Source organism: Fundulus heteroclitus, chromosome 21 (genome assembly GCF_011125445.2).
Source record: "Fundulus heteroclitus isolate FHET01 chromosome 21, MU-UCD_Fhet_4.1, whole genome shotgun sequence".
NCBI lineage: Eukaryota > Metazoa > Chordata > Actinopteri > Cyprinodontiformes > Fundulidae > Fundulus > Fundulus heteroclitus.
Genome location: NC_046381.1, coordinates 18,597,730 through 18,624,306, shown reverse-complemented (window position 1 = coordinate 18,624,306; position 26,577 = coordinate 18,597,730). Strand labels below are relative to the sequence as shown.

Sequence of the window (26,577 nt, the reverse complement as noted above, 5' to 3'; positions counted from 1 at the left end):
TGCCGAGGGAAAAGAGTTTAGCTGCTTTCGGTGAGGCGTTTAAAGTCCGAAAAGAGGCGCATAGCCAAGAAGCTCCTTAGAAGACGGCTGATCTTCCTACTGAGGGGTTTCTGCTGCCTGTTTAGCTAAGAGAGAGAGCAAGACCTGCAGAGGATAACGAGAAGGCAAAGGAGTTCACAAAAACCCTCATCAGCAATGCCACTCACACTAATACTAGATGCTTAGGAGTCTTTAAAAGCGTCTGTCTGTCCCGCTTTCTGACCGTTTCTTAAAAAAAACGGCTGAAAAATGAACATTTATGTGGCCAAACTTTGTCGTTTGAGCTGCACTATTGTTGCACCTCCTCTATTAGCTCTTCTTCTGCTACTAATTGTCGAACACGGACACGTTTTTGTCTGCGGTGTCTCAGCTGCAGCTCACGCAACGGTATAAAAACAGAAAAATGTCCTTTGCAGCCATATTCCCTCCAGACAGCTGCTGAGTGAAAGTATAACGAAGAAAGGCAGGAAAAGAGAAAGTGGAGTCATTTTATTCTGTGCTGGAAAGAGATCTCCGTTTCTTGCCTCTTTTACCATCGATTAAAAACATTTAACTACAATAGTTAAGCCTGGCGACCTGCAACGCTGCTGACAAACCAACTCACAGGAGAACCGGGTCCTGAGGTTCACACTGGGGCTCCACTTTAACTTCCGCCGGTGTCAAGCCTCCTTTGGGGTCCAGTTTGGCATCGTTTTTGGCTACAGGTGTCTCGTCCTGGTGCTCAGCCTCCATTGGCTCGTCGAAATCGACCCCTTCGAAAGCCAGACTGTCGTTCTCTGTAACAGACGGTAGCGGCGGTCAGCGTCGTCTTTTACCGTCGGGCATCTAAAACGGAGGAGAAGCGACTGAAAGCCGATCTCACCGTCCGGCTCTTTGGGCTCCTCCACCTCGTGTTTTCTTATAGGAACCTCGGCGGCGGCGGCGGGAGGAGCAGGGCGGGCTGATGGTCGGGGAGAGGGGTCTGAAGGCGGCGGTCGGATCACCGAGGGTTTTAAGCCCGCAGGCGAGGACCTCTCCTGCTACATAGGGGCGGTTTGCAGGATTATTAAACCATTAATAATGACCAGATTCCAGCAGACGTCAGGATGCGGTGGGTTTACCTTTGGCATCTGAGGCTTGATGGAGAAGGGGTTCATGGTCGATCCCGCTGGCTTCTTTTTCTTCAGGGCGACCACAGGCGGAGGAGAGAGAACGCTCGGTTTCTGGAGCAGCGGATGAACGAGGCGACGGGAAAAAAACACAAGTTTGCTTTAGGACGCACGGAGCGCTAATTTAACTCTCTGGTTCAGCGGCGAGAAATGAAGCTTGACCCGTACAAACCTCATTGTGCAGGTCCTGCAGGATGTCTCCTAACAGGTCGTCTTTGGAGAGATCCACGTCTTTCTGCAAGTAAAGGGAAAAGAAAGAGAATATTATGGGATAGGTCCAGTCACCCGTTCGTTTGGTGACGCTCGTCAACGCTCACCTCTGCGGGCCTCTTGACGTTGCTGTTCATGAAGAGGCTTTTGATGGTGTTAGGCTTTGATACGGCAGATTTCTTCAGCGTTTTCTTTGACTCTCCTCCCTTTGCCCCCGCCTTTCCTGTAAGCGCACACAAAACGCTCACATACACACACAGACATACACACACACGCCTGCATGTCTGCATCGTCCCATTCTACGGCGTTTCAGCTCCTTACCTTTGCTCTCCACAACATCGTCGTCCAAGTCGTCGTCAAAGATCTCTCGGCCGTCTTCGACGTATCCCGTACCGTCTGAAACAAAAGAGAGGAGGGGGTTACATGGAAACGAAGACCACCCCCCCCAAGCACATATGCACAAAGGCGGAGTTTACCATCGTCAATGATCCAGTCATCCTCCTGCCTCTCTCGTACCATCTTGGAGTACTGCTCCTCGTCCAGCTCCTCGTACACGCTGGTGAGCTTCTCGACCTGCAACAACACCACGAACTCAAGGGTTAAAGAGTTGCATCGCACAGAAAATGCCTCCTGTTCACTTAAATATGACAAGTTATCTAAAGAAAGTCACATTTTATTGTATGCACAGCACAAGTAAACCTCATGTGCTTTAAAGTTGTGGAGATTTGGTGTTATTGGTATAAGCGCGATAGTTATTAATGTGTATTCTCATGTTTTTTCCAAATAAGTAGTTTTATACAGGTGCATTGCATGAAATTTAAAGGGAAAAAAATGTAACTAAAGTAAAATCACATTACATAGGGCTGTTAGACACAGCAGGATATATTTATCTCTGCTGATTCTGATGACTACATTTTACAGCTCATGAAAACCCAAACTTCAGTTTCTTAAACAATTTGAATGACAAAACCAGTTTTTAAAATTTAAAAAAAAAAAAAAAAAAAGGATTTTTATTATAGAATAGTTATTTTATGGCCATGTTATTTTCTACTCAAACATTAGGAGGGTTGCAGGTTTAACAACCACAGACACCATCCATGAGGATGCTAAGCCCCAGAGGTCACTGTTAAAGACGCAGCTTGTTCACAGAGGGCTGGATGATCTAAAGCTGACGGTAGAGCTGACTATAACCGAGGTCATTTTGCACTTGTCGGTTTTTCCGGTAAAACTTTTTAGTGTATTAAGAAAAGTCGTTTTATGGTTCACACCAAACGTGGTTCCTGTGTCATCGCCCCGTGAAGCGTGCGATGCACGGCGCATACACAACCACATGCAGCGGCTTCACCGCGTCCTCAAATAGCTTCTATCTGCTTGTCTGTTCAACTCAAGCAAGTCATGGTGCTGCGTTTAATGGGGAAAAACAGGCGCCGGCGTTCCTGCAGGTCCACCAGATCCTCCGAAGATGATCCCAAGTCAAGGAGTCCAGGAGCTACGGCTGGATCAAAGCTGCTTCCCACTGGGCTTTTTGTCCAGGATCCTTTATTTTTTATTTTTATTTAACCTTTATTTAACCAGGAAGTCCCTTGAGATTGAGATCTCTTTTTTCGAGGGTGACCTGGCCAAGACGGCACACCAGTTAAAATACAAACAGTAGTACAACATAGATAAAATCTCACATAGAGGAAAAGACAGGTCACATAGGGCAGTTACATTTTTCAATTACATGACATTTTAACATGGCTTTAAATTCATTCAATGGGATTAGATCATTTAAATGGAGCAAGTTTCCTGTTATCCTGCTTGGCGGAGGGATCACCCGTGCCCCGCTATGGAGCTCAGACATAGCGGCAGAGAGCACCCGACCCGCAGCAGAAGCGGCGGATCTGGTGCTCCAGCTCTGGAGCTACAAGAGGAGGACGAAGGAGGAATGATTTAACCGTTTAAGGGCTAAAATAAAACGTCTTTCTTCAAAGCCGCCCACAAACCTCTGAAGAGCATTCCTTACTCCCTCCCATGTCAACAGTAATGGTTCTACTTTAAATAAGCTTTGTCTCCTCTGCGCTCCTTCACAGTGTGTCATAACCACATCCAGTCACAGACTGGTTGCCACAACGAGATTTGACCAGAAAAGTTCAGATTGTTGAACTTTAGCAAAAGTCACCGCATCGCTCGTTCTGCACTGGTACTGCGGGTTAGATGGATTTTTTATTTTATTGTCCATGTATCGTTAAACAAGGCAAACTGCTCAATGTATCGTGAATTTGATTTTAGGCCACATCGCCCAGCCTTAGTTGACAGGAAGGAAAAGGTGCAGAAGTAACACAGACCCCAGCCTTAACCCGTTAAGGCTTAAGCTATCATTGCTTTTATAAACTGAAAGAGAAAAAAGTCTTTCCATAAGTATGAAAAACAGTTAAACATTTTTTTTTAATTGTCGTCATCACCTCATATTTGATCTTTTCCCCTTTTTTGGCCTTCTTGAGCTGCTCCAGCGCAGACTTCCTGCCCACCTTCTCCCTCTTCTCTCGTCTGGAGCGAGACTTCGCCAGCCCACAGGCGTCGTCCCCGTCACCTGAGGAAGAGGCGCACAATGGCGGTTAAATAACTTTGTTTTGGTGTCGTTCGCCAAATACTCCCATTCTGCTACATTCACGCTGACTTAGCAATACGGCTGGCCCAAAAGCTCCTAACCCCAAATGACCTGTAAATGTTTATTAGCGAGGGGAGAAAAAAAAGCATTTTTATTCCAGCGTGCATTGCACAGGAACTCAGTAACGTCAAAAGAAAACGTGGTAGAAAAAAAAACGGTTGAAAAAAATAAATAAAACGATTAGCGTGTTTACAGAGGACCTGATCAAACTTTATGACTGTATGGAGCAGCACGGTCTTGTGTCTGCAAGACAAGTCATTCCTCCACAGCCATGTTTCACAGCGGCTAGGAGGACCTGGTGCTAATATTTTGTATTTGGGTTTCTGCAAACAAGGTGATGTGCATTGTGTCCATTCACCCTCCATGTTTTTATTGCTTCTCTGAGCATTAAAGGGTTTTATCACAGGAGGAATTTGGCACCTCAAATTATCGCTGACAGTCTTAAATAATAATTATTATCTTTCCAATGAGATTTGCTCTCTGCGTTTAACCCATCCCTTTGGGGAGCAGTGGGCTGCCACTGTAAGCTCTAATCACAAGGCCACCACTCCCCATAAATAACAAGTTATAAGGCAATTTTCTTGGAAATAGTTATATAACCCAACAATTGCTAATTTAAGGGGATTGCTGATGTCTTTCCGTACTGGCATTGTGCTAAAGTTGTGTGCTCCATACCAGCTAGCCCTAGCAGGTTTTAAAGCAGTTCTCGCACTTTATAATAATCAATTAATCAGGTGCATTTAACAATGCTGATGGTCTTTATTATTATTATTATTATTAGCACAATTGTGGTGAGGCCGAAACAGACAATGGCACAGAGGCAATGTCCATTTCGTAGGGCCAATATTACCTTTTATAGTCTCTTATTTGAGCTTTTGTTTCTCGTTTCACCGTGAACAAGACCATATTCACGTGACACATCTGTCTAAAACCCATCTAATCCAGTCACAAAGACACAAGCAGCACTCCACGCCAAAAGCCTGTTAGCAGGTGTTACAGTGAGCTAGCGGTCGTGTTAGCTAGTAAGTCCAGTTTGAGCCAAACAAGCAGAAACCGCCGGACGGGAACCGGGAGGGACAAACTCACCTCCGTCCGGCGCGTCAACATCTTTATCTGGGTCTGCAACCGGAGCCATGGCTTCTGCTATTTTCTAGTCTTTTTCCCAGCAGCCGAATGACAGCAGCACAACAACAGAACAACCCGCGCCAAAGCGCCTTCCCGGGGAAAGTCATATGCAGGAAATGACGTCACGGCGCGGCCAGCTAGTCGCCGGATACGCTGTTTCTCATGTGGCCACAGGGTGGCGGTGTTGCACAATGTAAGGTTCTTGTTTACAACCGTTTGGGTCCAGCCTGCACAGGCTCGGATTACAGTGTTTTATTAGGGTCTATTATTTATTAAGTACTTCCCTTTCGTAAAGGATAATATTTAATCGGTGTTTTATATCCGTTTATTGAAAAAGAAGCTTTAGGAAAAAGGTGTCATGTCCTAATATTAAAATTCCAAGTTATTTTTAAAAGGCTTTAATGACATCAAGTGCATAGTTTTGATACCTTTAGTACCAAAATGGAACAATTAACTTTTAATTCAACCAGATAAACTGGTCATGAAGGCAACCCTCCAAAAAAGTGGACAAAATTAATGTTAGATAAAATGTTTACTTTGACGTTTAAAGCAGTCCTAATTTATTTTAACCTTGCCTGCAAGCGGAATTCTCGCGGTATTTGTGCTTTCACAGACATACGAGATAACGTGCAGAATAGAGTGCTACTAACCAGACTTGCCAGATTAAACTGACTAACCCATTTAACTGATTTAGCTAAACTGATTTATGAAAAGCATTAAACATAGACTTTTGCAATTTAGTTGTGTTATACTATGGCCTTTCATTTATTTTTGTCTAATCAAATAAATAAGATATTTTATTAGATAAAAAATTTTTATTTTATCTGATGAAATAAAATATTAAATAGGACACATAAAATATCATGGTCCTTTTTTAATTGGCCCATATCAGATGATCATTTTCAGGGCATTGTTCTCCATTTTTCAGTGTCTGTGCCACTGTACCTCCATGATATCCGTCTCCATAGAAACCAGGCGGACATTTAAAGGGCACAATAGATTCCTGTCCCAGAATGGGGCCACAGAGGAACTACAGTACGAGCAATGATGAAAACACAAAGCACAGTTTGTCTCTTATTTAAGCTGCCCGCTTAAGCTTTCTGTGTCAGCGCCCTCAATATCTATAATAGTGTATTTCAGAAAACTCCGTCAGGCATTTTGGGCGTATGTTTTATTTTTTTCATATTGGGTTGGCTAACCTTGAGGGTGTTGTTAAATGTCTCAAAGCACGTCCAAGCACTGGAAACAACAACATTTGCTACACTTAACGGTGTCTGAATATATTTTGTTTTGTTTTTAACCGATGTGAATATGCAAAATTAAAATAAATAAAGTAAAATTAGGTGCTGGCATTGAACAATGCAAAACTAACTTTGCCTATGATCCTTTTTGCCATAAGGTGTTTAAAGCACTGAAAAGTGTTACCGTCAGTTTTATAGCTGCAAACTTTACATTGATTATACAAATTTGGCAGCGTTTCAAAAATTGTCCATAAACAAACAGGTATCCAAAAAAGTAGCAGTGAAATGTGAAGTCATCATTGAGAACTCGTAATAAATGTCTGGCTCGTAAACACTCTGTAATCAGATGGAACATAATTAGAGACACACTCTGTAAATAGTTTATTTGTAAGATGACATAAACCCACGGGGAGACAATTATCCAGAAGCTTCTGTGTTATCATTTTACAGAAAGAATTATGTTAAGTTGGTCTAAAATAGGCAATTGGTGCTGCACAATGACACTAGAACAGTGTTGTTCCTCTATTTTTTCTTTTTTTTGCTCATGTAAAAATGTAAGATTGACAATCACACACTTTTGTTCAATTTTAACAATAATACACTAATATTAAGGCATATTTTTAAGAGTTGTTACGTGACAAGAAAGTATTGCTTTATTTGTCCCCCAGGGGGGGAACTTGCATTTCAGCACAGCCCATCAAGAAAGACAAAGATGGGTAGACAGGTGACTGAGGCTGCTGCTACAAGGTGCTGCCTTTTCGCAGAGCAGAGAAAAAATACACTAGTAGATAAAATACATTAGACAAGGTCACAGTATGAGAATGCAAGAAAAACACCTCAGCACAAAAAAGCAACATACAGACAACATCATCATAAAGCATAACAGGATCAGTAATCAATATGCCTATCAGTCTTCATTAATTATGCTCATTACAAACATAGGGTTATTGGGCTGCAACTTATTAATGTCTTCCACAATTAGAACTGGTTCTCTACCTATCAATGGTTTATTTGGTTATAGCAGGTTGTTTAATATATACAGACAAAGTAAACACACAAGAAATAAAATGTGGTTCATTAGCTTCATAATAAATTAAACCCATTCTTTAAAACATGATATGTTTGGTCCGCTGTTAATGTTCTGCGAGGCCCGGGTAGTTGGCTGGCCAATCAAACACAGTGTTGCCATGGTCACTGAAGCAGGTAGGCCTACGGGTACCGTTGGCAGTATGGGCAGGTGCCAAGTCCTCCTAGAAAATGAAGTCAGCATCTCCATGAAGCTTGTCGGCAGAGGGAAATAACGGCTCTGAGACATTCTGTCAATTGTTACATGACTTCCCCGACCATCAGTGGCTGAGGACATTTCTACCTAGACCAATAGCACCCCAGATCCTGTGTTTCTCTATTATGTTTCCACACACTGGGACCCTGGCACTGCATATAAAATTCACCATTTACTTCCATATGAACAGAAGTCCAGTTTTTTTTTTTTTACCATTCTGATGTTTTCTCTAGTTCAGGAGTGGCTTAACACAAGGAATGTGACATGTGTTGCCCATGTCCTGGATGGTCATATTAGTGGCTCTCTAAACTCGGATTCTTAATGGGCTTTGGTTCAAAGTCCTCTCAAGGTTATAGTTCAATAGGGCTTTTTCTGGTATATTTGTTGCTTCCACTAATCTTTCCATTTTTATAAAAGACATCTGTCTGTGGACATCAAAATTCCCTTTTGTAATGACCCTTTATGCAGAGTTTTAACAACTGTCCACTGTGCAGTCAACACCATCATCGTACAGAATGGCATTTCTGTATCCATATCCATCATATGTAACACTAGGTTTTTTGAAAAATAATTTTGTGAAAAAGTACTGGCCCTCCTATGGATTTCCTCTACTTCCCTTTGCTATCACAGCTAAATATTTGAAACGATCTACCAAATGTTATGATCAGAAAAAAGTACAAAAACAGTTTTCAACTGAGGATTTAATTTAGGTCTAGCCCAGTGAACGCCCATGAGGGATTAAGCGGGTCAGAAAATGGATGGATGGATTAAATTTGGGAGCGGGGAATAAAAAACGTTCCAGCTAATGTGGCCCATGGAGAAAAACTAATCACACTCTGAATGGCTCAAACAAAAACAAAAAAATAAGGTGATACATATCTCCTACTAAGATGATGTGGGCTAACCTTGAACAGGCTTTTTGAACCTTATAGTCCTCCAATAAAGGCTGAATTTAAGTAAAATCTGGCAAAGATTCCCTAAAAAGTGGAATGGGATTTACACTGATTATTTATCTACTCATTTTAAAATTAGGTTGAGGGGTTCACGTCTGTGAGAGGGCAAATATTTAATAATAGAGCTGCTTGTTTTTACTTTCCGAACTGAATGATTGAAATGAATCAACTTTACGAAGTTGTCATAACTGATTAATAACTTGAATTTAATCACTCACAGTGGTGAAAAGCAGGAAGTTTTAACTCCATATAGGCTACGACGGGGGGTTGGAGGGGTTTATGTCTGACAGCCGGATTATCTGCTGTATGTGTGAACCGTGTGGCCCCCACTTGTCGCTGTTTATCAGCGGGGCGCGGCTGATCTATCTGTGGGACGGACTGGACAAAGTTGCATTTGTTCTACTGTGCTGGAGCCTAAAGGACACATATTCCCATATGTACACTCACACAGAGACAAGGACAGCGGGACAGGAGTCATTTATATCAGTCCACAACAGGAGGAGGATGGTGAAAAAGCGTCGCGTCAGAGCACACCCCTGCTGTGCCGCTGCTTCGCCTCTTTGTTGCAGAGAAGAATCGTGGAAGGTAAGGAAAACAGCGGCGATACGTGACTTCACCTTTATTTATTTGAGCTGTTTCATTTTTGGACTGTTTAAAACCTTTTCCCGGCTTAAATAATGCTTTACCGTTGACATGTTTGAAGACTAGAGAGAGTTTTGACGGTCCCTGTGGGAACCAAAAGAAAAAACAACAACGTTTTTACGTTTTACAACAACAAGGTTTCCCGTCGTCACGTGGAAACGTCGAGTGGCGTGATTTTATTGTTACTTAAACATAAATGTTTTACATTTGACCCAAATAGTTGGCGTTCACGCTCCGTCCCCTCGTTGTTTTGTTTTTGCAACGGTTCAGTCCCTCCACCAATCCACACACCGTATGCTGCTAGGGTGGGCGATGATTGGTCCGATTTCGGAGCTCGCTCTCCTCTCCTCCGTCACCATAGAAATAGCCCAGATTGTCTACTGAGACAGAAGCCCACACCCGTGTATTAATTTAATATCTCCTAAGAAACGCAGGGCGCTCTGGTGTCCTATAGTGACTGTCGCAGTCCCTTGTGCCGATTCCAGCTCGGTTTCAGATTTTTGTAATTTTTTGCTAAAGTATGAATAGCATCCACACTTCCGGCAGATTCCTTTGACATATGAAGAAACAGCCATGGAGTGAGACCTCTTCCATGCATCATTGTCCGCAACAGCACCGGTGGGGCTACAGCGGGTGCGCCCGATTTGTCAACCGGCGAAGCAGTCGGTGCGCCGGGTAGGCGTGGTTTGCGCATTGTTTCAAAGGGCGCGTCTGCTGGCATACTGTACACAGGACATGCGCCATTCCGACACACCTGGCAGAAACCCCGTCCGACCATGTGAGCCGTGGAAATGTTTGGGAGAGTTTTCTAGTCAATAATCACTCCAGGTGGGTCTAGTCAGTGTAACACAAAGGATGAATACCACGCTATCCGCCTTGCAACACAGTTTGGTAAAGTGGTGGATCTGTGATGCTGTGGACCAATTCCTGTGATCAGAGTTGCAGATATGATGAACTCTTATGAATATAAATAAATAAAGTCTGTAGTGACTACTTGTCGATGAAAACCAAAAAACTCAAAACTTAAAGGTGAACAAACAAAAAGTAAATGTAACTCAAATAGTCAGTTGATAAATTGTGGGTTTCTGGTTTACGCAGTTCAAGAAATTCCAAAAATAAATAAAAAAATAAAAAAAATTAAAAATTCTCAAAATGCAGTTCTGTATGTTTATTCCAGGTCTCTCCCGGCGAAAATAAGCATGGTACAAACTCCTTGCTGCCTCTCCTGCCCTGGTTCCTGCCTTTTTGATTGCTTCACCTGCTCACTGTTGGTTCCTCAAGGACTGCAGTACTGGTAAAAACAAAAAAACAAAAAAACATAAGCAAACCCACGTTCATCCCGAGCTACCTAAAGTCTGTGTATTTATATGTGACACACCCAAGACCCAGACAAAATCAATTAAGTAATTAAACAAATTATTAATACATAATTGTATTCTAAATAACTACATTTAAACAAAAATAATACAACAAATAACCAAATAAATTAAAATGAACTAAATAATCTAAATTCTAAACCGTAACAAAAATAGAGAAATAGCTCCTACAAAATCCATAAATATATGGATTATATATATATATATATATATATATATATATATATATATATATATATATATATATATGGTCTATTGCATTTGTATTTAATTTATGGTGCTTTATGTTCTCAGTATTCAATGACATGATAAACTCAGAAAACTCTGACAGGTCCATTCAAATTTCCTCCCGCCGGTGAAAATCCTTGCCCTTCCTTTAAAAAGGAAATGTTCAATTCAATTCAATTCAATTTAATTCAATTCAATTCAATTCAATTTTATTTATATAGTGCCAATTCATGAAACATGTCATCTCAAGGCACTTTCCAAAGTCAAATTCAATCAGATTATACAGATTGGGTCAGATTATGCAGATTGGTAAAAAATAAATAAAAATAAATCCTTTATATTAGGGAACACAGTTGATTGCATCAAAGTCCCGACAAGCAGCATTCAGCATTTTGATTCCTCATCACTGCTAACCAGGTCACCCCCCGGCTGACTGTGAAGGAGGAAACCCTGTGAGAAGATGGGCAAGGTGGAGGGAGCGGGGGACAGACAGAGCAGAGCGGAGAGTGGGCGGGGAAAGCAGAGGAGACAGAGTGCTGAGGAGAGAAGCATCTCCTCATTGATGCTGAGTCACAAAACAGCGAGAAATCAGCTGCATCCCATGAGGCTTTGGGGAAAATGGAGGAGCTAGAACACACCTGCCCTCATCCCCGGACGGTAGGGCAGCCTTGCATGGCCGTTTGCTTGCCTGTGTCATGAGAGTGTGTGGACTGATTTTGTGTGTGTGTGTGTGTGTGTGTGTGTGTGAGAGGGAGAGAGGGGGAGACAGGAAGTAGAGGGGAAACAATAGGGTCCTCCTTTCTCCCCTGTTATGAAACAGATCCTGGATTGCATGTCCGTGAGAGAGATGCTCAGAGCGCTGAGTGGGCAGTGTCTTTGTTGTTGAGGGGGTTGCCAAAGGGAGAGGAGATGTCTTGCTGAGTGGGAATTGTCGCAGTGAAACCACACAGCCGCCTGTGTTTGGCTACTCCGCTTTAATCCTCCTTGATACAAATCGTCCTGTCAACCCCTTTGTCTGCCCAAATCTTAATTTACCCATTTCTTTGCCTCCGTCTATGTCCTTTCAGTCAGTCTCTCTCTCTTTAACGCTGGTGCTATCGCATGGCCCGTGTCCTTTTTTTTTTTTTTTCCTGCAGCTTTAATCCTTCTTATGCCAGATGTTCCATCTTGTGCCAGATCGGGCTTTGTACTAAGCACGCTCCGGGCCCCGCGTCCTGATAGGCCCTCGTACGCTCCCGATCACAAAAATTCAACCTTGGCCATCTGCTCTTTGTTAACTCTCGGTAATCCCACGATGCCAAAGGCGTCAGAAGCCACGAGGCCTCGTCCTGAAGAGATTGCTGTGGCTGCTGCCGTCTGAGCTCTTGCGTTTTTCCCATTTTAAATCACACACAGGGCAAAAACACGAGTGAGAGCGCCTATGCATCTTTCATTGTAGCATCTTTGTCATGCCTTGGAGAAAAAAAAAATAATGAAAAATCCAACCACTTTGTCCTAACTGAACGCACGATGCTGTTTCAAAAGTAGAATAATCGTTTAAAACAAAATCAGTGCAACATTTACTGGCCCCCCGTCGTTTTTATGGGTTAAAAATGATTTTACTGGGGCTCTAACGGGAATTCTTTGCTCAGATGAGATGAGACTTATCAGAAGAACTCTATAAAGATCTAAAACCTACAGCCAGATAAACACAGAAAAGGTTCAGCAGACACACAATCGACCTTGGCCTACGATCTAAAACCCGTACGATACGGGTTTTAGATCGGGCCGTACCAAAGCTCCGGGTCTACGTTGGTGGGAGAGTAATGAATTTATTCCAAGTGTTTGCCCTGTTTTAAGTACCACGCGACAAATGTCTCTGACTTATTCCAGAGGTTTTGACCAAGGTATCCAAGCACTTGGCCGGATTTCTGAACCACCTCACAGTTTCTCCGTGGTTGAGGGTCTATGGAAAACCCCCCCAGGAGAGGCGTTCTGTTTACCTGAAAGCCGCCATCATCCCAGACTCCATCTTCGCCGGCGCTCCAGGGGGAAGCGCTGACGTCAGGCCGCCCGACTGAACCTGTTTATGTGTTCTCGCCCTCCTCCTCTCGCACTCCCACAGCTCTCTGCTCTGTGCTGGTTCTCCTTCACGGCCGTGAGCGAGGTTGGGTGAATATTCCCTGCAGTCAACAGATGGCAGACAAACGCAGCGTATCAGCGGGGGGGGAGCTCGCACTGCAACGCTTTTGACCTTGATAAGAGTCTTGGCACGTACGAATGACTACATCCCTCATCAGATTTTTTTATTTATTTTTTTTGCCCTTGCTCTTTGACTTTAATTTCCTGTAGATCTCTCCCCCCACCCCCTTCAGCACCAGGCTTACTGAGATTTTGGTCCTCCCATAATTTTCCGTCCATACAGCTGATGGCAGAGAGCTGGATGTCAGTGATCAATAGCACTGAGTGCAGCTCTTTCTGTCTCTGTTGTCCCAGAGTGCAGTGTGAGCGTCCGCTGTGGTCAATACCTTACTGTAAGTGGGAGGGAAGGGGGGCAAATGGCTGTGCTCTAGGGGTCTTCCCTTAACCCCGGTCCCTTTCTGTCCCAGACTCTCACCGAGCCGGCCATCTTTGCTACGGAGACCAGCTGCAAATGTCGCGCTCCCCATGAGAAGCTCAGCATCGCCCAGGCCCGCAGAGGCACCCCAGGTACACGTTCCCCCTTCACCTGTATCCTGCTTATTTCCTGGTTCCCCCCCCCAATTTATCTTTTCTTTGTTTTGGAGATTAGATTTTATTGTGTTTTACATGTTTTTTTGGCAAAACTGCACAGTTATTCACACCTCCTGAACCTTTTTATATATTCTCACGTCACAGACTTCTGTGTTTTTCAATGCTTTAGTTTCCATGACATCCTTTGTTTTGTGACAGGAAATATTTCTAAATATTCCTATTCCTATTCCTTTCCACTAGTAGTTTCTATCTAATGATACCTTGATGATATTTTGGAAGTTTTGGGTCTCCCAACGTGATAAAGTTTTGGGGTCTGATTGGCTTTGCAATCACTTCAATTCCCATTTTGGTTCCCTATTATTCAAATATTCACTGACTTGTATTTAGTTCTCTGAGTGAGTTTATTACAAAGTAGGTACTGGTGTTGAGTAACGAATCATTAATAACAAAAGACAATATAACCAAAGTCGTTCCATAGTCAAATGGTCCTTAAATCAGACTCTGGTTGGGACTGGTGTTCAGATCACCAGCTTGTGACAGCAGTAAACCTCTGTCATATCTTTAAATGTTGATACGTCTGGACCTACTTGATTAGTCAGTTCTCCTCTGTATTCGCCTATTCCAGCGTTTTGACATTTCACTACTCAAGGGCAGAAACTTTTAATGCTCCAGGAGATGGTCTAGTTTCTTTTGCACATAGGTGCCGAAGTTTACACCGGGCTTCTAGCAAGGAGTGACCTCCATTTACCTAACTGACTGCTTGGACTGCTGCTTTTTTTTCTGCAAGTGTCTTGCTTCGCTACAGTGAAACGTTGGGTGTCGTTCACAGCGATCGGACCAAACAAGTTTTTCCCCCCTCCCAAATTGTTCAGTTTAGCTCCTCCATGAAACCTGGGACTTCTAGCAGTGTTTTTATATTTTAGGCTGATAAAGTATCTTTTGCAACCTCTGTCATTTTCACTCAGAACAGGATAATGTGTCTATTTGTTGCAGAGGGAATCAGAAAGGTGTTACCTTACCAAACTTCTTGAACCTGTAGTCGTCACCATAAGATTTAAGATTGAGAGAAATCTTGTTTTCTGCTTGGGTTTTTATGGCTTCACCAAATTCCCCTGGAATTGAAATGGAGAGGATTCTAAGATGAAGAAATAACACAATTGCTTTGGCGAAATCATACATTAAATGATCTCACCTGGGAGGGCAGCAGATACCCGCTGAGCAGAGCACCTTTAAATAGGAGAGATGCTCTTAGTCATTCTCCTTTTCCTAACCATAGTTACCTCCAAGGAAACCCATGTTGTCATTGCCCTTTTAGATTCAAAGATGGCCTCACGGGCTGCTGCTGTGAAGTATTTACGTAATCGTCAGGGACTTCAAAGAGAGGGGCTTAATTGCTCTGAAAGAAGATTCTGGATGTCCAAGGATGTGCCAGGGCAATTTTCTGAAGAGGCATCAACTAAGTGGATTGGGTTGCCACCAGTGTGTGTCGTTTTCTACATGTTGAGGGAAGCAGAGACTTATTTGGACTCTTGGAGTCATGAAGTTTACCAAAGACACTAATAGGTAGTACCAGGATTTGCCAGCAGAGGACTGAGGTAAACTTAGTTTTTCCATTCAAGTCCCCTTTAGTTTCCATTTTTCCTGTCATGCCACAAGTGAAGCGTGAGAGTCTTGCATCATTTGAAAAGCAACAGTGCTTCTCCTTCAGATCATTTTAAATATTTATTATTGTTTGGATTATTTGCATGGGACCGACATTCTTACCTACAACAATGGTATCAAATCTGATGCAAGAGAGACTTTGCCCAACGCCATGCACACGACTGCTAGCTCTGAGTCACAAAGAAAAATGTTGATAAAGGAGTGCCTCATGGGTCAGAACACTGGAACATTGGGTCTGTTGCACTCCAGAGCGCCCCAGATCTTCATACCTACGGTAAATGGTCAAAAAGCAGGTGAGCCGGGGGAAAAAAACAAATAAAATTCACGATAACTTTCAAGCTCTGACAGAGCATGAATGAGGCACCATCTGTCAGGATTTAGTTCTGCAGCTGCAATCCAGCAACATGACAGAAAAGGTTGACACTATAAATATTGGGGCTTTTTTTAATAAACTCAATAAAAGCCTTTGAAACTAATAAAACGTTTATAAATGAACTTCAACATTCTATAGACACATCAGGCAAAAAAATCAAATAAATATAAGCAGCAAACTATGTGAAAATTCTGTGAAGATTCAACTTTTTGGCTTTGATTATACCCCTTATTGTTGCTTGTTTTTTTTTTTATCTTATTAAGAATAACAATTAGTATTTTTGAGTCTTCACCAAAATTATACCAATTTCATCTTTTTGTGCTAATCTGTGACTGCACCATCGTTTATTTTCAGTCGACCGGCCGGTCAGAGTCTACGCAGACGGCATCTTTGACCTGTTCCACTCGGGCCATGCTCGTGCACTCATGCAGGCCAAGAACCTGTTCCCTAACACGTATCTCATAGTTGGAGGTACGACGGGCCAAAAAAACACAAGCCCACACAAGTCTGATGAGCTGATCAAGTTTGTTTGCTGCTTAATCTTCTGTGTTCATGTGCTTTTCCCTCCGTTGCTCACGGAACAGTGTGCAGCGACGAGCTGACCCATAAGTACAAGGGTTTCACGGTCATGACGGAGCACGAACGCTACGAAGCGCTGAGGCACTGCCGCTACGTGGACGAGGTGCTGAGGGATGCGCCGTGGACCCTCACGCCAGAGTTCCTTGAGAAACACAAGGTGCGTTCGTGAGTTTGACCTTTAAACATTCAGGGCAAAAAAAAAAAAAAAAATCCCCAAAACAACAACATGAGAAGTATAACTTGATCATTTTATTAGCTGTCAGTTAAATCCAGTTCACTTGATGCGACCAATTGCTCATTTTAAATTTGCCTGCTTTTATTCAATAAATGCTTTGTCCATCGTTCTGCCTGTATATGTTGCCAAATTGATTTCTTATCATTGATACAGTTGGGTCATTACTGTTTGGTAGAGTCAGTAAAAATATTAGTAAAACGATGCATAGCAACAGGATCGATAAAGTGTTATCTCAATTTAGGAGGAATTCTATTGATAAGATATACCTGTAAATCTGGCAGCAGGACGTGTGGAAGGAGGTGTTTATGACAAAAGTGTTGTCATGTCCTACTTTAAACACGTACAGGACCTTGGAAAGGTGCTCATACGCCCTGAACTTTTTCCCATTTTACCACTTTACAGCCACAAAATGTCATTGTATTTGGCTGGGATTTTGACACAAGGTAGTGCATAATTGTAAACGTGAAAGAAAATGACATACGGTGTGGTTTTTACTTGCATCAAGGTCCCGAAGTGTGTCAATACTTTTGTAGATTCACAATCTGCTGCAATTATAGCAGCACCGTGTAAGTTCTGACCAAAGTATTAGCTATATTTGAGATCAATATGCAGCAATTGGCACGCATCAATGTTCCGTGCGGGCTGCCCTTCCTAAAAAATTTGCCTGTGTAACTTGGGAAGGCCGGATCTTTTGCTGAATGATGGATCTCTAGGCGACGGCAGTCCGTAACAACGAAACAAAGCAGATAGCCTGAACAGAAATATTTTTGGCTCTTTGATCTAGGATTTAATCTAGAGAGGTGAATGTCGCTTTGTCTTAACAAGTAACTCCATGACTTCTCAATCTGCTGGTCCAAGCAGCCGAAATACGAAGGAAGGCTTGTTGAATTTTGCAACAGCGCGGTGTTGCCAGTGAACTTTATGTGACGCTAAACCTGGAAGTTACAGCTCTAGCGCCCCTAGTGGCTAAAGGTAGTCTGCATCTTCTAAAAGTGTTTCTTCCAGGATTGCCCCATATTTAGCGCCATCCATCTTACTCTCAACTCTGAGCAGCTTCCCTGTCCCCGCTGTAGGAAAGCCTCCCTACAACATGATGCAGCCACCATCCAGTTAGAAAGGGAAGAAATATTCTCCATGAAAATGTGTGGTGTTAGTTTTGCACAACACAGCCTTTTGCATGCAGGTCAGAATTTTTTATTTTGGTTAAATCTGACCACCTGTTTGCTGTGTGTGTGTGTCAATGCAATGACCACACAGTTCATATAGAGAAGGTAAGCAATCTATTACAATAAAATATATAGAAAAATAAGAGTTCAGCAGCTAAAGCTCTCTTAAAAAACCTGTTCAGTGGTGAAAGGAAACATTTGGAAGAAACCTCCACGTCGTGACTACTCATGGGGTAGTTCCACTTGTTGTTCACTGCTACTGTTCTCTTGTACCATTGTGGCTGCTCTTGGTGTTGTTGCTGTTGTCTTGTTTGCCCTATGACACCCTACCCCCAGGTGGGGAAGAGGTGTCTCTGTTTCGCTCCTCATTTTCCCTCTTTAATGCCTCTCCTTGCCACCCCCTCACAGTTTTTTCAGTCTGGTTACTCCAGTTGTTCCTCATTCATGGTTAATCAACAGGGTGAAGTAAAAATAGAAGGACTTGCATGTCAAACTACATGCATGCAAATAAAACCAGATAAAACACAAACCTGGGCCGTGCTGGTGGTGCAGCGGGTAGCGCGACCCATGTACAGAGGCCTTAGGCAAGGCAAGGCAAATTTATTTATATAGCACAATTCAGTACAAAGACAATGCAAAGTGCTTTACATGATTAAAATATAGCAAAATAAAACAGAATAAAAGCAAGTAGGAATAAAATGTAGATAGAAAATAGATATTAGTCCTTGATGCGGTCAACTCAGGTTTGCCTCCGACCTGCGGTCCTTTGCCGCATGTCTCTCCTTCCTGTCAGCCTACTGTGTTAAAAAGCGAGCCACTAGAGCCGTGAAAAATACCAAAAAATAAATAAATAAAAAAACACAAACCTGCACACAGCTACACAGTCACCCTGGGACATGTCTCCCACTGGGCTCGTGTTAAAATGAAAACACAACTTCTTCACTGACTTGCTTCCACCCATGGCTTTCTCCTGGCCAGAGATGAAGAAAATCTTGTCATACAATGCCCCTTTTCCATGGCAACATATCGATTTAATTTGGTACAGCCAGGTAGGCGTGATTTAGTTTTACACGAGGGGCTCTCCATTACAAGTTATTACCACACCAATGAGTGTGGTGGGCATAGCAAGCCGGCCCCGAGAGTCAGAAACTTAATGTTTACACCTTGCCATTGGACCACGGCATTGATTTTGGGGCTTCCATGTTAGTTTAGTATCTAATTATATACCTGGTAGCTGTTTTAGCTGTTGTGTGTGTGTGTTTTTGAAACATGGCAGATCTGATTCTTGCTAGTTACGCAATCACTAACTCTAGCGAATTAGCACTGAAAGTCTTCTGATATCATGTCTTCAGTTTGACTTTAAACCACATCGAAGCAGGCACTAAAAACAGCTACAGTACTACTAATGGAAACCCTGAACAAGCTAGTCGACCCGTAGCGACTAGCCTCCCATCTGAACTGTGCTCTTCCAAAATGATCATGATACTCCTGACTGCTCCTTCGATTGATGCTCTCCTGGCATGTCCTGTCAGTTTAGATGGACAGCAATGCCTTAGTAGATTGCAGTTGAGCAATACCCTTTCCATTTTCTAATGACAAATTCAAGGGCTTCCTGTGGGGTTCAAAGTTTAGGTTATTGTTTTATAGCCTAATTCTGCTTTAAACTTTGCCACAGTTTTATTCCTAGTATGTCCCTTGGTCTTCATGATGCTGTTTGTTGAATTTATGTGACTTCTGAAGGCAATTGCTTGAACTGGACTTTATTTATGGGTATCCCAATAAAGGGGGTTGAATAAATAATTTTCCTTCCACTTCACATCTATGCGCCGCTGTGTTGGTCTACCAGATCAATCCCAGTAGGACACACTAAATGTTCTTGTTTTAATGTGACAAAATGGGAAAACTTCAATGAAAATTAATAGCTTTGCTGGATACTCTATGTAATGAATAAATTAAAAGGCCCTCTGAGTGTTCCCTCTTGTTTGGTTTTCTTTGGCAAGTGGTGTCTTTTCTGCCATACAGTACGTGTCCTTTGGTTGTTTCTCAGATCGATTTTGTGGCTCATGATGATATCCCGTACTCCTCCGCAGGAAGCGAGGATGTTTACAAACACATCAAAGAAGCAGGTCAGGCGTTAAACTGCGGGGATCTTGGAATTGCACATGCAACCATAAGTGAGCCTCGGGGCTGCAGTAACATTGTTATCGTTTTGCTTTTACCAGGGATGTTCGTCCCCACACAACGGACAGAGGGGATCTCCACCTCTGACATAATTACCAGAATTGTCCGAGACTACGATGTCTACGCCCGACGCAACCTGCAGCGCGGCTACACAGCTAAGGAGCTCAATGTCAGCTACATCAACGTGAGACCATCAGTTCTAGATCTCCTGCAGTGCCATCATGTCAGAACAGTTGCCTAAACTCTGATTTAAAAACATGAACACATCAGTGGAGATCACTCTGTGAGCAAGGAAAATATACCCCACCCATGAGAGTATGTTACAAACTAAAACGACTGAAATTAATTTGCTGTCGCCATTATATGAGCGGTCATATCATATAACGTAGAACGTAACCTTTATTTGAGTATGTATATTTACAATTGGTCAAAAATATTAAAGTACACACAGTTTTACACGTGTATACTACTCCCACTGGTCTAAATATGTTTAAAAAAGGCCAGAGAGCTTGACAAACTTTCAGTGTCAAGTGATGAGAAACCCCCCTCGACAGTTTGCCAGTTCATTCCAGTGCTTCAGTCCGACAGACTAATTTCCCTTCACAGAACATCAGATTACAGGGAAATGTTGACATCCCTCACTGCAGATGCTTCAGGGGGATCACTAACACTCCCGTTCTTTCCTGCCATCACTCAATAAAACAATTATTGACATTCTGAGTACTAGAAGACGGATGGCGATGCTGGTACTTGCTATATGCCCAGGACCCTCGTCTCGCCTGCAACCAAGCTTGCATGGCACCCAGTATTGGCTTCCTTTCCCACTTGGAGGGGGCTTCCTGTTGCTTTTTCAGACTGAACCTGGTCAAGTATGGGGGTGACGGTGGCACAGAGATTAGGGAGTTCTGGCCGGTTCCCAGCTCTATCCCCCGCTCTGACTGTCTTCGTCGTTGTATCCTTGGGCAAGACACTTTACCCGCATTGCCTGCTGGCCGTGGTCAGAGGGCCCGGTGGCACCGGTGTATGGTAGCCTTGCCTCTGTCAGTGTGCCCCAGGACAGCAGTAGCTACTAACATAGCTCACCACCATCAGCATGTGAATGTGTGTGTGAATGGGTGAATGACTAAACTGTAGTGTAAAGCACTTTGGAGGTCGTCAAGACTAGTTAAAGAGCTATACAAGTACAAGCCATTTACCATTTACCAAGCACCCAAGAATCAGCTGTCGCTGGGACATTCTGGCTCTAGGAGGGAGCCCGCTTCTCTTTGTTCTGAGCAAGGTTCATAACTCTGGAGCTCCTTGAATCATTAGTCAAACCACGCTGCAGGTGAAGAGTCTACGGGTGGTTGTTGTAAATGGCCAGTCCAAATGCTCGTGGTATTGATGCAAACCAAGAACTTTACTTATTTATCTCTTCAAAATGTTACATCTGCATATGCATTCCTGGTCTACCCAGGAGGGACCTCACCGCTATAACCTAAACTTTTAATCTCATCTAGCGTTTTGGGACCTTTGCTCAAGGGAGTGGATTCTGGAGCTGTAGTATTTAACTTAAACATTTGTATCCTGATTTCATCATAAACTGTAAATGATTCATTACTGTATCTGGATTTGGTTTTACAAAATCTAAGAATGAAAGTACAAGCGTTTCAGTGGCACCAATGTTATCAAATTGTTTACACAAGACGTTTCACACGAGGTCTAACCGATAAAGGGTTGCTAGAGTTTTCCACGTTAACGTCAGTCTGCTGTGTAAAAACAGATTAAGATGCAACTACAAGAATAAAAACCATCAAAGAGTGGTCCTGAATGTATAACCTGACTTGAACGATAACTTCTCATCTCAACTTATTCATGACAGAAGCAGTAAATTATGAATGGTTTGGGCCCTCTCAAGCAATTATTTCTTTTTGACACCAAATTCTGCCTTTTCTGAACTTTTCATCCCCTTAGGAGAAGAAGTATCGGCTACAAAACCAAGTGGATCGCATGAAGGAAAAGGTTCGGACTGTGGAAGAAAAGAGTAAACATTTTGTCTACCGCGTGGAGGAGAAGAGTCACGATCTTATCCAGAAATGGGAGGAAAAATCTAGAGAATTTATTGGCAACTTCCTGGAACTGTTTGGACCTGATGGGACATGGGTGAGTCCAGCTGGGTTCTGTGTAATGTTACATGAAAGGGAGACAGACGTCCACAGTTTTATGGTAGGGCTAAAATTAAAAGTTTCTTTTGTTGAATATAACAAATTTATATGGAATTTAGTAAACATGACAGCAATCTATTACAATAAAAGATATAGAAAAATAAGAGTTCTGCAGCTAAAGCTCTTTTAAAAAACCTTAAAGTCCAGTGGGACTTTAAGGTATATATATATATATATATATATATATATATATATATATATATATATATATATATATACAGAAAACAAATATATATATACAGAAAACAAACAAAGTTAAGCTATTTCTATGCATCTTTAGAGACCTAAGTGATCTGTGATTGAAAAAAAAAAAACATGACATTTGTTATATTTATTTGTTAAATGTGATTTTTTTTCATAGCATATACAGCCTGCTCAAAATGTATTGGCACCCTTGGTAAAGATTTGAATGAAGCAGAAAACAAGTTCACCTTCCATACAGTTGCATTTTCTCACACTGAAAAATCTAACTTTTAATTTGAGCACATTTAGGTAGCGGTTAAAAAAATGTCCCTCTTTGAGAAATAAAATGCTACAGAACCCCAAAGCTAAAATATTTGCTGCCACTATTGACAAAACACATACTTGGTTGTCCTTTAGCCACTTTGTAATGTATTTGGTGGTGTGCTTAGAATCACCATCCAGAGGATCATTTTGTGCCCAAGCTTTACCTTTCTGGATGATGTCTTCAGATGTCATTTCAATATTTCAAGATGCTGCCATCACCACTGTACTTCAGAGGTGGGATGCTGTTCCTTTTTGCTCCGAATCTATCTCGGTCTTTATGGCAAACCCTTCAATTTTAGTTTCATCAAACAACAGGACATGCCACCAAAAATTAACATCTGTCCCTGTCTGCATTTGTGCATTGTGATGTGGCTTTTTGTGTTGCCTTTGAAATAATGGCTTCATCCTCACAGAGTGGCCTTTCAGCCCATGTTGGTACAGGATCTGTTTTACTGTTGATATTGACAAGTTCTTACTAGATTAAACCAGGATCATTATAAGGTCTTTTGCTTTAGTTCTGGGGTTGATGCACACTCTGCGCTCGTTCCTCTGGTATGATGGCAGGGCATTACAGGTATTTTATATATATTTTTTTAACTTTTTATTTATGGTAATTTTGTGAAATAAGGCAAGACAAATACAAATAAGAACAAAAAGAGAAAAGAGAACTTCAGGTCATTAATGCACATCACCGCAAATACAACACAATCAATACAATACAATAGTCTGATTAACCTGTGTTGTTGGTTCTGTCATTCATGTAAACGGACCATTTTACCCATTTTCTTTCTCCAATTTCTTTTTGTAACCTTAAGAAATAGGTCATCTGCTCGAGGAGATGTAAATGTTTTACTATGCCAACAAATGTGCCTACCGTGGGTATATCTTTCTGAAGCCAGTGTTTGGTAATTGCCTTTTTCCCTGCTGCCATCATAATTTTTAAAAGATACTCGTCATCTTTGTCTAATTCCTCAGGCAAATTACCTAAATACAGAAAAATAAATGTCATATCCACACTATAACCCAACACCTTATCGATAATTTCTGTCAGGACATTACAGGTATAAAGTATCGTATCACTGTTTGAGCAAATGATACTATGGATCTTCAGGTATCTGGAAATTGTACCAGGGACGAACCGGACTTGTGGAGGTCCGCACTCCGCAGCTCTCATCCTGATATCTGACCTGATTTCTTTTGAGTTTTCCACGAGATCACAAACGGAAGCAGCGTGTTCAAGGTGTTCCTGTAAAACACGTCCACATTTGCCTCTGTTTAACGCAGATGTTTCGTTTTAATCAGAAGTCATGACATTATCGCCTGGGCTTTTCCAGAGTTGGCAGTGTAGGGTTAAGGGTATGTAACCCTCTGGATTTAAAGAGAGTAATACACTGAAAATCTTTTTCATTTGCCACTTTGGCTAAATTAATTTTTTTGTCATCCGAACTGACCCCAAAAGGGTACCCCAATCTTTCTTCTTGAGATTTCTGTCCTCCAGTTTTGAATTAAGTGATGTAACTGTATACTTTTTTTCTGTTTCTTACCAATATACCTAAAACTACAACTGTCGTACCCAGTAATAATCCTCCTGGCCTCCTCCTCCTTATGTTAGCTGTAGTGCTTGTAGTAAGCTAAATTAAGGCCCTTTAACTACCTCAAATGAAGGCTGAGATAAGTGCAAAGGTGTCCAAATTTAGCCCTCATGGGCCGGTGCCCTGCGTGTTTTAACATGTTCCTGCTCCTCAGCATGTCACCAATCTCTGCGGGAACATGCTAACGAGCCATTCATTTGCACTAGGAAAAAAAATCTAAAACACACAGGACACCGGCCTTTAAGGACACCTGTGATCCGGGTGGATTCCTGACAGGGAAGGGGTATAGTACATTAAATTTTCCCCCAGGCTTAAAGTCTGGTTCTTGGTACTCTCCATGTATAAACCTCCATTTTTCTTCTTCTTTTGCTTTTGATTAGAAACAAGTGTTCCAGGAGCGCAGTGGTCGGATGCTGTCCTACGCCCTGTCACCCAGAGAATCGCCCTGCAACAGCCCTCCGCGTGAACTGTCCCCCCTGCGCTCCCCCTCCCCACCGTCGCCCCCTGCCCGCTGGTACAACGCCCGGCCCTCGCCCCCCGCCTCCCCCAAAGGAGCGTCCGCCTCGATGAGCAGCATGAGTGAAGGCGACGAAGACGAGAAGTAGACGGATGCAGACGGAAACGCCTCACTTCACGGTACACTGCCTGAGGACACCTCACCAAAAACCCTTTTCTTCAAACAGTGGCTGGAAACAGAACCGGGGTTCCTCAAAGACGTTGCAGGTTTGCAATGCTGACAATGATCAGGGGAACTGTAGCTCCGAGCTGCAGAGCTAATAAAAAAAAAGAAGCCATCATTCTCTGGAGATCCAAGCAGAGGGAAGGATGAGAGGAGAAAAAAGAGGATGTGGATTCATTGTATGTATTCAATGTCACTGTTTTTGATATACAAGGACAAGAAACCTGTGCAATAGCTGTAAAGAGGACTTCCTTTGGATTGTCCAGAACTAATACAGACACTCAAACAGCCTGCTTTTACTATCACTGGATTGTTTCTTGTCCTGCTTTTTGTCCTTATTTTGTAAGGTGCTGACCTTCCTGCCAATTTCATTTAAAAAATATGAGCAGACACAAAGTTATAGACCCACACTGAGAGCTTGGGAAAACAGAAAGGCTGTTTGGACAACCCAAACACATTGCTACTGCTAGTTTGCACCATTTTTCTAAATGTGAAGGAAAATACAAAAACAAAAAACAGTCATTTTGCTAGTAAAATAATTTTGATTTCCAAGTACTTGATTCCAATTCTACATTCTCAAATTTACTGCCCCCCCCCCCCCCCCCCCTGGTAAAAATGTATTAAAAGCCCTAAATTAAAATCATCTTGCATTGCAACAGCTAATCTCATACTCAAAAGATTAGGATAATCCAGCCATTAATTTGACTACATTTATTCAGTAAGGAGCAAATCCCATGTTAAGAAATAATTGTTTTACACAAAATAACTGCTGGCAAAATGTACGATATCACTGTTCTCTGTACAACAACAAATACTAACAGGAAAGCATGTTTTTTTGCTCTTATGCTTCAGAAGGCTGTAGCATGCAAAGAGAGAGGGGGTCATTGTGCTTTCGAGGTCTGGGTCCTCCATAATGTTCTGTTCTTTCCAGCTCATCACACAGGTTTTAGGTCTAGGCACTGAGATATGCATTTTAAAGAAAGTTGACTTTGTGTCTGGTGAATCACTTCCGTGTTGATTTGGCCAAATGTTTAGCTCATAGAAAGACTTGCCCAAATCCTGTTTACATTCTACTCTTTGAGTCCACCAGATTTTTATTTAAATGTCCTGACCTGTAGCTTCAAACAGTTCCTGAAGCCATGCACGCTAACTATAGCTATGCACAAAATTTCACCATCAGATTGAAATGTATTCGGATTAAAAAAACAAAAAATAATCAGATTTTACCATTTATAAGGGCACACAAACAGTGTGCCCATATAAATCACAATGTGCATGTATATGCATCTGACTTTATTTAGAATAGAACCACTCTGCCTTGCGAAGTTATCAAATTTCCCTAAAAAAAAATAATACAAAAGAAGAACGTCCATCTTTGCTCAATAACAAAAAATAGTAAACAATGCAGTTGTTTACTGTGAATTCTGAGCGCCCATCCTGGACTTGCACCAGCTTCTAGTTACGGTTAAAAATGTTACTGAATAAATGACAATTTTGATCCTTATTAATGTTGTGAATAGAAAGGTTTTATTAGGAACCCTGACAGTTTTGCTCCGCTACGTATTTCCTCCACTTAACGACGTAGATATACGTCACGTTTACGCCGGGTGCACATACGTACTTAGGTCAGGTAGCCATATTCAGAATAAATTGATCCTGACAAGCGTTTACATGCATGTCGGTCGGATTATCAATCAGCATAAACCACCCCTCCTATTTGGTGTAAAATTTCATTCCGACTGCGCTTAATCCGATCGCAATATTCTGATTGGCTTGTCTACATGATGCATCTT

General features: G+C 42.2%; 2 protein-coding genes across 3 annotated transcripts in view; one reads left to right on the top strand and one right to left on the bottom strand.

Moving 5' to 3' along the window:
• Positions 1-5,281, bottom strand: part of pola1 (polymerase (DNA directed), alpha 1) — a 98,590-nt gene extending 93,309 nt beyond the window's left edge. The window contains exons 1-9 of the mRNA XM_012863010.3: positions 5,134-5,281; positions 3,842-3,969; positions 1,874-1,970; positions 1,719-1,793; positions 1,505-1,620; positions 1,360-1,422; positions 1,140-1,241; positions 902-1,058; positions 644-815 (exon numbers count right to left, since the gene is read on the bottom strand). Coding sequence (XP_012718464.2) covers positions 644-815; positions 902-1,058; positions 1,140-1,241; positions 1,360-1,422; positions 1,505-1,620; positions 1,719-1,793; positions 1,874-1,970; positions 3,842-3,969; positions 5,134-5,182 — 959 coding nt within the window. The 5' untranslated portion in view covers positions 5,183-5,281. The remainder of the gene's footprint in view (positions 1-643; positions 816-901; positions 1,059-1,139; positions 1,242-1,359; positions 1,423-1,504; positions 1,621-1,718; positions 1,794-1,873; positions 1,971-3,841; positions 3,970-5,133) is intronic.
• Positions 5,282-9,150: 3,869 nt separating this feature from the next.
• Positions 9,151-25,285, top strand: pcyt1ba (phosphate cytidylyltransferase 1, choline, beta a). 2 transcript variants are annotated; one of them, XM_036125222.1, is made up of 9 exons: positions 9,157-9,233; positions 11,312-11,551; positions 13,483-13,582; positions 15,996-16,112; positions 16,226-16,377; positions 19,669-19,747; positions 19,844-19,986; positions 21,756-21,944; positions 24,486-25,285. In XM_036125222.1, the coding sequence occupies exons 2-9, from the start codon at positions 11,513-11,515 to the stop codon at positions 24,708-24,710; spliced, it is 1,044 nt and encodes a 347-aa protein (XP_035981115.1). In that variant the 5' UTR covers positions 9,157-9,233; positions 11,312-11,512; the 3' UTR covers positions 24,711-25,285. The 2 variants fall into 2 exon arrangements, with proteins under 2 accessions (XP_012718444.3, XP_035981115.1); XM_012862990.3 differs by lacking the exon at positions 11,312-11,551 and having other exon boundaries at positions 9,151-9,233.
• The last annotated feature ends 1,292 nt before the right edge of the window (positions 25,286-26,577 follow it).